This window comes from Physella acuta, unplaced genomic scaffold (assembly GCF_028476545.2).
Source record: "Physella acuta isolate Inbredline_101_S28 unplaced genomic scaffold, ASM2847654v3 ptg001423l, whole genome shotgun sequence".
Lineage (NCBI taxonomy): Eukaryota > Metazoa > Mollusca > Gastropoda > Physidae > Physella > Physella acuta.
Window position 1 is genome coordinate 149,903 of NW_026732938.1, and position 10,098 is coordinate 160,000.

At 35.7% G+C, this 10,098-nt stretch overlaps 1 protein-coding gene across 3 annotated transcripts in view; it reads left to right on the forward strand.

Moving 5' to 3' along the window:
• LOC131927604 (uncharacterized) overlaps positions 1–10,098 on the forward strand; it is a 96,893-nt gene that overhangs the window by 59,217 nt on the left and 27,578 nt on the right. For 2 of the 3 annotated variants that reach the window (XM_059283315.1, XM_059283314.1), the window contains exons 2-3: positions 7,639–7,699; positions 9,049–9,212. In XM_059283315.1, coding sequence (XP_059139298.1) covers positions 7,648–7,699; positions 9,049–9,212 — 216 coding nt within the window. In that variant the 5' untranslated portion in view covers positions 7,639–7,647. Of the gene's footprint in view, positions 1–2,312; positions 2,443–7,638; positions 7,700–9,048; positions 9,213–10,098 lie in introns of those variants that run through there. The other variant, XM_059283313.1, reaches the window with a different exon arrangement.

The following is a 10,098-nucleotide window of genomic DNA, read 5'->3' on the forward strand; positions in this document are numbered from 1 at the left end:
AATTTGCGTCTTTATGTTGATGTTAAACTTCTGAATACATTTGGAAACTGCTGGAATTTATCTCCAAAATTTTGTTTATGTCTCAGTTTAACACAAAGTACGAACAATAATTTTAAAAAAAAAAAAAAAGTTGTAAAACCAAGCTATTATTTCACTTGCTTACTCTGTGTGTATGTATGGGCCAAAACGGGCGAGCCCCGGGGACGTTGGCTCGCTAAGCCCAGAGTTTCTTCCAGGCATCTCTTCCGAAGAAAATCTACCGCTCCCCCGAACGAAATAGAATTTATGTAGAAATATATACTTTTACTAGTGTCCCCCCCCCCCTCCCTGAAAATATTGATCCCCCCCCCCCCCCGAAAATATCAAGTGCCCCTACTCCCCCCCCCCCCCGAGAAAAAAATCTGGAAGAAACACTGGCTTAGCCACCCACTTACTCATCATTCCGATCCGCCTATGTATGTCAAGCTTACACTAGTACGACACGTATCCTTTATCGACCGGCTAAACCTTTGTAAATGTAATACTTGCACATTTCGTAATTTTCTCACTGTGGAATTTTAATTAATTTTTCAGTAGTTCAATTAAATATGTGGAATGTAGAATGTTATGCTCTATGTTATATCCAATATTACTTGTTACACAGTAATGGACGGTCTTTACAACTAGGTTCAATGTAGGATTAGTAAACAGCTGTTAAAGCTATTCTAACAAGTGACGAAATGAACGGCTGGTATAGCTGTTCTAACAAATGCCGTAATATATGACTGCTATACCCAGGTTATCAAGTGAACATAGACCAAACCATCTTAGAATTCATAGAAGCATTAACAAGTGATTTACGAGTTTTATAATTTACTTATAGTGTTGCTTGTAAATCTTTGTACATTGCTAATGAGCAAGTGAGCATTACATATAAACCAGTTTATTGTTAGAAAGAATGTTATGTAATCTCTCACTGGCGTTGCCTTCTCGCACATAGTCAACAACAAATGCAGAACAAATTATACTGGTTAAAAAAGCAATAATAGCCGGTTTGATGATAGTGGCACGGCCAATGACGTTCCCATTAGAATCAGCAACGAAAATAACCGGGGTCTCCAGGCTGCTGCTTTATTCCCCTCCCCTCTTTAATCTCTCACTGGCGTTGCCTTCTCGCACGTAGTCAACAACAAATGCAGAACAAATTATACTGGTTAAAAAAGCAGTAATAGCCGGTTTGATGATAGTGGCACGGCCTATGACGTTCCCATTAGAATCAGCAACGAAAATAACCGGGGTCTCCAGGCGGCTGCTTTATTCCCCCCCCCCGCCCTCCCCTCTTTAATCCCTAAATCGCTGAGGATGTGTGTTCGTTTGTATTTGTGTTTGATTGCAAACGTGTCTGAGTGCGTAGGTGTTTTTGGGTTTGTATTTGCTCTTGAATCTGTTGAATTAGGTATGAGTATTTTATTTGCTAGAAAAATATTTGCTTCTGTACTTAATCAAACAGGGATTAGACATGAAACACATTTTGTTGTAAGTAAAGCTCAGTCTCTATAAGACTATAAATCCTATTGCATTAGTTACACAGGAATGCACGTTATTGCATTTACATCACAAACTGGATTCAAAGGCAACACCTTAAAGAGGGGAGGGGAATAAAGCAGCAGCCTGGAGACCCCGGTTATTTTCGTTGCTGATTCTAATGGGAACGTCATAGGCCGTGCCACTATCATCAAACCGGCTATTACTGCTTTTTTAACCAGTATAATTTGTTTTGCATTTGTTGTTGACTACGTGCGAGAAGGCAACGCACATCTGCGAAATCCAAGACTTCGAGCTGTTGTGTCCGTTGGAATGCAGTTTGTTTCCTCTAGCTTGTTTAATTACATAGTCAACCAGTCAACGAAATATCCATGTCGTATTCCAACAATTTGCTATTGTATGTCTCTTGTGTGTCTCTCTTTCAGTCTTCCCTTCCATCTTTTGAAACTGCTATTGCGCTTCCTTGTCTGCAATTCGTATCTGAGGTTTTCGTATAATTTTTAGCATACATGATTTTAAACTATTTATGTTCTTTATCTCATATAATTTGTACACAACACTTCACTTCGTAAACAGGCTTTGTTAGTAGCTCTGTGGTATATGGATTGTTTCCTCCCGAACACAACGCCTTTGTGGATGACGTCTAATGGAGTTATTCAGTGGGAAACAGCCACGTCGACAATGATGCAAGGTTGGTTAAGATGTAATGATACGATTGGCTACTCGTTTACCAGGGCGTGGCAACACTGAATGGTATGAATTCATTGTCTTTAGCGCTCTTCCACAGTCGGCGCGCAAGCTCATCGTTGATAGCGTACACACCACAGTCGAAGAATAAGGTGACCCTCACTGTTTAAAAAAAAAAGTAGAGACAAAACTTTTAAAACAAAAAGCTGGTCAAACAACCTCAACTGATCTGTAAGTATACTTGTAATTTATTCATATCATTTACGCATTTGTTTTTTAAAATTTCTAACCTGAACCCTGGAAAACTAAACGGTTGCTGGTGTGTCATCTGTTGAATCACACGCCCAGAGGATTAGCTACCCGTTCCGGCGCCCGTGCGAACTATCAATTTTGCGCCCCCCCCCCCTCCGTTTAGACCTAAATATTTACGTTGTTGAAAAAAACGCCACCCCCTCACTAACTTGGAAAGTGGCCTTTTTTACCAGTCCCTTTTTCTTACTGTGTCACAAATTCGATGTCGACAACTAGGCCATACAGCTAGTTAGCAGTCTAATTTCTTAACCTCGACTTTGAATAATTCAGAAATAATTCTTAGAATGAGCTTCTATATATATATAATTCTATTCTTGGATACCCTAGAAAACACCAAGCTGTAAGCGCGCTTAGCAGTCCCCTCTCTTCCTCTCTAGGCATATCCCTACCACCCCCACCCCAACATGGTCTGGTTAGCTGTGGTTCACGCTAAATGGTTACAATCGTAGAGCCGGGTTTAGTGACGGGTATTAGGGGCAGATAATTTAGTTTGAAACGATTTTAAACTTTGGAGAGGTAACTAAGAGGAGACTGTTTTCACGGGGGGGGGGGGGGGGGTTAGGGGTTGGGTTGGGGGAAAGGATGGTGGGGGGGGGGGGGGGGTTATCGTCCGTAACGACCTACTGACAGTGTTTTAAAGCAAATATATTCAGTGGCAACATTGGTACTTTCGAATTCACAAATTATGAATTACTGAAAAGTAGAAAATAAAACAACTAAATAGCGGCATATGATACGCCGCGGTTCGTCTCGTTTAATATATTTCTCTACCTATGTATATATCTGTGTTTGTGTATGTGTGTGTTTGGTTGATTTATCGGTCATTGTGTGTATGTTTTTACAAGCTTTTTATTTAACTCACTTCCTCTGTCGTCAGTTGTCAGTCATCAGTCTGTCTAGATCAAAACGCCGGTGCGAAATTGCAGGCTTTTCTACTTGACAGATACGGTTCGTAGTTGGAACGTGGGTCAAGACATGAAGACAATTCATCGTGACATTAAATTCGACTAAATTGGATGCCTAATTAATGTTTTATGAATTCATTAAAATTTTGACCGAATTAGTAGGCATTTCTATCCAACCACACCACAAGCGTCATCCCGTTCAATAGCGCGTTATCACGTTTAATAGGCGCGCAATGGTTTTTAGTCATGAAACTCTATTGTAAGTAAAAACATGTAAAGTACTAAAAAAAATTCATAAAAAACGTTTTAATAACAAGCTTTTATGTTATAATGCACTAAAAAGTAGAAAATAAATTATACACTCCTATTTAAATTACTATAAAGAAAAGCGTGGGTCTCTTCCTAAATATTAGTAAAGGTATCCAACAGATACTTAAGTGACCCACGTTTTTCTTTATAGTAATTTAAATAATAGTGCATAATTTCTTTTCTACTTTTTAGTGCATTATAACATAAAAGCTTGTTATCAAAACGTTTTTTATGAATTTTTTAAAGCATTATTTAACAATTAATCTGATTGCAATGTATTAAGCGAGTTTGATGAGTATACTCCAGCTAAAGTTTGTACCACATACCTTATTTTAAAATATGGATTCCTATGGTCAATATCCTCCACTCCCTCCCCAATTTACCGCAGGGGCGGAACTACCATGCTGCCAGACACCCGCAATGCGGAAGTGGGTGTTGGGGGGGGGGGGGGAGGGACAGGCCGAAATCCAACACAAAAAAAACATTGAACTTTTTTTCACAAATAATGTTTTTCGTGCACCATGATATTTGTTTTGTAAAATACAAACAGGTCTACTATAACAGCTATTGTTCTACACACTGTTGCTTAGAAAAATATTTTTAAAAACCTATATGAACTGTAGTTCATATAACGTTCACACTACTTACATGACTTATTGCCCTTCTTTAAACAGTCTAATAGTGATGCCCATAAAGCTTCTCTAAATAATGTTGTACCAGTTAAATTAAAAAGCAATTGCTTCTCTTAATTATTATTCAAATACGACATACTAAAGATTGACATAGCTATAAAAAGGAATGTATTCAAAAAGAATATTATGCATTCAAAAAGTGCAGAAAAAGCAAGAAACTTATAAGTAAAGAGATTTTCCAGAAAATGGCGAAAACATAATAAACCTAGCTACGTTAACATAAGACTTGTTTTAGTCCTCTTTGCTCCTTATGGAACACAGGGCCTCTGCCATTTCCTTCTATTTCGTCCGACCCCCGGCTATTAATTTCGCAATCTCCCAAGACATCTCTTGTGGCTTCTATTCTTCAAGAAGCCTCCGCCTTCAGGCCTATCTTTCGCAATCCCTGGGGGTTCCACTCAAGCGCCTGGCGCAGGGGCGGAACTACCATACCGCCAGACCCCGCAATGCGGGGGGGGGGGGGGGGGGCAGGACGTTTAGGGGCCCAGTTCCGATAAAAAAAACAATGAATTTTTTTTTCAAAAATTATGTTTTTCATGCATCTTGAAAGTGGTTTTGTAAAAAAAAAAAAAAAAAAACAGGTCTACTATAGCAGAGATTGTTGCGTAGAAAAATATTTTAAAATCTACAAGAGCTATAGTTTGAAAGGTAGACAAACATTCACACTACTTCCAAGCCTTACTGCCCTTCTTTAAAATAGGGATGCCCACGAAGCTCATTTAAATAGTTTTGTACTATGTATATTAAAAAGCAATTGATTCTCTGAATTGTTACTTAAATAAGACGTACTATACAATAGTATGGCTATAAAAATCAATGTTTTCAAAATTGATATTATAAAAGCCAAAAATGAAAAAAATAAACATGACGCGAGAAACAATTCACGAGTCAAGCTAACGTCTTTATATATTTTTGACCAGCATGATGATGATTCTTTTCAAACTCGAACTGAGTGTGGACTAAATTTTTCTGTTTTGTTCACTTAGAATGGTTATATATTGCAATGAAGTAGAGTAAATTACTCACTTAGGATATAGATTTTGTATATATATATATATATATATATATATATATATATATATATATACATATATATATATATATATATATATATATATATATATATAGGGGGCCCTAGTTTTTTCTTTGCGGGGGAGCCTTTGATTTCTAGTTCCGCCACTGGCCTGGCGTGTCACATTTGGGAGAGCCTTTCGCAGTGTGTGTCCCACCCAGCGCCTCTTCCTTTTTCTTATTTGCAGTGTTATAGGCCCCTTCCTTGTCTTTCTCCATAGTTCCTTGTTTGGGACTTTGTCTTGCAACCTCAGTTTTAAAATCTATCTGAGGCCTTAACATATGAAGTAGTAATAAACAATAAATCTGAACCCAAATAAAACAACAAACAAAAGTGTGAAACAAACACGTTCATCCGATCGCCATGAAACGTTGGGCAGTTGATGAGAATACACCCGCAAAAAAATCTTTATTAATTTTGCAAGGTCGGCGCCTATGGATTATGCGATTTTTATCTATATACGGTATATATAAAATAAAAGTCGGATACTGTTTGACCAAGTTCATCCAAGTGCCATGAAACTTTAGTGAGTTGATGAGAATACACCCGAATATGTTTCCAAAAAAAAAATTAAACTTTCTTATGGGCGGCGGAAGGGTGCTTGTTTTTGTCAATAAACGGTTTGGCGCCCAGAATGCCAGAGCAGCTAAATTAGCACTTAGTATCCGCTAATTGGGTGCCCTGAATAGCGGGTAATGGATACTACGATATTCAGCGGTACAACTGCAACATACACACCAACATACACTCTAACAAACACGCAATAATACACATATATGCGCACACACACACATACACGCGCACACACACATAAATACACTCACACTAACACACACACAGCAGACGCACACAAATACACAAACACTAAAACTAACACACACTAATAAATTCACTCAAACACACTATCAGACACACACTAAAAACACACGCATACTCACTCATACACATATACAAAGACACACACATTTACACACTCTAACATACACACATACTTAAACACACTAAGGCACACTAACACCTTCACACACATTAACACAAACACACACACAAACTAACACTAACCAACTTTAACACACACACTAACATACACTAACACTAACACACTAACATACTTACACTAACACACATACACACACATACACACACACGAATAAGCTCACGCACACACACTAACACCCACACTCTAAGAATCACTAACAAACTGACAAAACAAATAACACTAACGCACTTATAGTTACAAACATTAACACACACACACACACACTATTACACACACAAATACATGAATACTTATAGATATATACACTAACTCACTAACACATTAACACACACACACTAACACACGAAAACGCACTCTAATACACCAACACGCTAAAACAAACTAACACACTAACACACAATGACACACACATAAACGTACAAAAACACAGCACACCAACAGAACCACACATACATACATTAACACTCACTAACACACACACACACGAATACGCAGTATAACATACACATTAACACACACTAAAACACACTAACACACGAACCTACACATACACTAACCCACACTCATAAATTCACACAGGCAAACGTACACTAACACACACTAAAAGCACTAACACACACTTATCCACACTAATATATTCACACACACAAACACATAAAACACACATTTACAAACACACACATACAAGCACACAAACACACACATTAACACACTAATATACACACATGCTATAACGCACTCAAACACGCTAACGCATTCACACATATTAATACAAACACAAACAAACACGAACACACACACAAACACACATTAACATACACACACACGCACACGCAGACGAAGACGCACACGCACACTCGCGCTCATTCACGCACACACACCCACTAAACACACTAAAGCTCACACACACGTACACACACTAACACAAACTAACACAAACTAACACACACAAACACTAACACATGGGGTTAAACTTAAAAATTAAATGATTTTAAAAATCTATTATTTCGCTATTTAATCTAAATTTATTTTATATTATTGTTTTTTTCTTGTTTAGAATGTAACTTATCTTGCACTTCTTAACAAAATAGCATCGGTTTAAAATATACATTTTGAAATTATTTCTCTGACATTTAGAAAATCAAGATGAAGAAATTCCTTATCTCTTTAACGCTTTGTCTGGCTTTTTCTGCTGTGTGTAAGTCACTTTTGCCACATTTAAAAATATTATTTCTCTTTTTTTACTGGATTACCCTTTCAATTAGATAGACATAAACCGAGAGTGATCCCTAAAACTTTCTCGAATATTCGTATATAACACTACGGGGGATGGCAAATCGGGATATAAACAATATTTTAAATCCATTTTTATCTACTTAAACTTTAAAAAATAGAATAGAATCTCGTAGAAAAAATAATTGCGCACCTAGTGAACGCTAAACAATCTGTGTATGATAGTGCGGAATATTATTAGTACTTTATAAATTCACATGCGTTTTTCGAAAAATCGGAAATAGCGTAAATTACTACTTCCGGTAAACGGATATTATTAAACTTTTGAAAGAAGACAGAAAATTAGATATTTTACTTACATGTGCAATTGCATTTATCGGTCTGAAACAGTACTACAGACAGAAAATTAGATATTTTACTTACATGTGCAATTGCATTTATCGGTCTGAAACAGTACTACAGTTATAGGCTTTTGAAAAATTGAAAGTAAAATAAGTTCCACTTTCGGTTATCAGAAATCGCTGAATAGTTGATATAGAACTACAAATTTGATATAATACTTGTATATGAAATTTCATCAACCTAGCTGTAACGGTACTTAAGTTATCGTGTTTACAGACACACATATACACATACACACACAGATAGACATACGGAAAAGATTGCAAAACTATGTTTTTCCGACTCAGGGAACTGTAAAACATCGTGATTTTTTTTTCCACGATTACAATACTTTCTCTATACTCTGTATACGAGAAAATAAAAAACGTATGCATGATTTTCCGCTAACCGAAAAAAAGATTTACCTTAATAACGGTGGACATATATAAGTATAACATCGACGACACAGCTTTTTAAAACTTTCGAGTTACCGGAAGTAACACTTTATTCTTTTTATCTGAAGATAGTTAATTTGAGTACAGTTTCAGTTAGATGATCTCATTTCATACATATGAATCTTTTTAAGCATACTTTTAACCCAAAAAATTACTGCGCACCATAAACAATTTAAAAAGTTATCTATTGTACAAGAGCTCAAGATGTAGACTATCATCGTTATCCGTTGTTGAAACTAATAATGAACCTTTAAAAGATGAGTCTAAGTCAAAATTATCGATTAAATAAAGTAAATGATATTAGAAAGCTAAAATGATGAGGTCGAACAAGTATAATAAATTTATATCTTTAGAAACCCACTAACTTTACAAAGTTCATTTAGAATATTCTCTGTTAGTAATTTTCTTTTTAAAAAAATCGAAACAGCTGTAATAAACTGTTGAAACAATTACTTTATAATTTTAATATTTCATGCAGCAAATGCAGTTCCTGTCGATGACCAGTGTTATGCCAACTTTCTTCAAATCTTCGCCGGGAGTTTCGACGGAGCAACAAATATCTACATAAATGGGACAAGAGATAAGGGTAACCGAGGGATAAGAATAACTCCAATTACAAATACAAGATTAGGAAATCCCGGGGTCAGTTGCTTTCTTCGTTTATCAACAAACGGTAACCAAAAGTACACAAACATAAACATTAACATAAACACACAAAAACACTTATTACACTTTAACACAAAAACATGATATAAGCTGGCAGTTTTTTCGCAGAAATATAACAAAGAGAGCGTTTCATTTTATATATATATATATATTATTTGTGTATATATATGTATGAATGTATGTATATACGTAAATATGTATATATGTATATATGTGTATATGTATATTTGTCTAAATGTATATATGTGTATATGTGTATATGTGTATGTGTGTATATGTATATGTGTGTATATGTGTATATGTGCATGTGTGGATGTGTGGATGTGTGTATGTGTATATATGTGGATGTGTGTATATGTGTATGTGTCTATATGTGTATGCGTGTATATGTGTATGTGTGTATATGTGTATGTGTGTATATGTGTATGTATGTATATGTGTATATGTGTATATGTGTATGTGCGTATATCTGTATGTGTGAATATGTGTATATATGTATATGTGTATGTGTGTATATGTGTATATGTGTATATGTGTATATGTGTATATGTGTATATGTGTATATGTGTATATGTTTATATGTGTAAATGTGTAAATGTGTAAATGTGTAAATGTGTATATGTGTATATGTGTATATGTGTATATGTGTATATGTGTATATGTGTATATGTGTATATGTGTATATGTGTATATGTGTATATGTGTATATGTGTATATGTGTATATGTGTATATGTGTATATGTGTATATGTGTATATGTGTATATGTGTATATGTGTATATGTGTATATGTGTATATGTGTATATGTGTATATGTGTATATGTGTATATGTGTATGTGTGTATGTGTGTATGTGTGTATGTG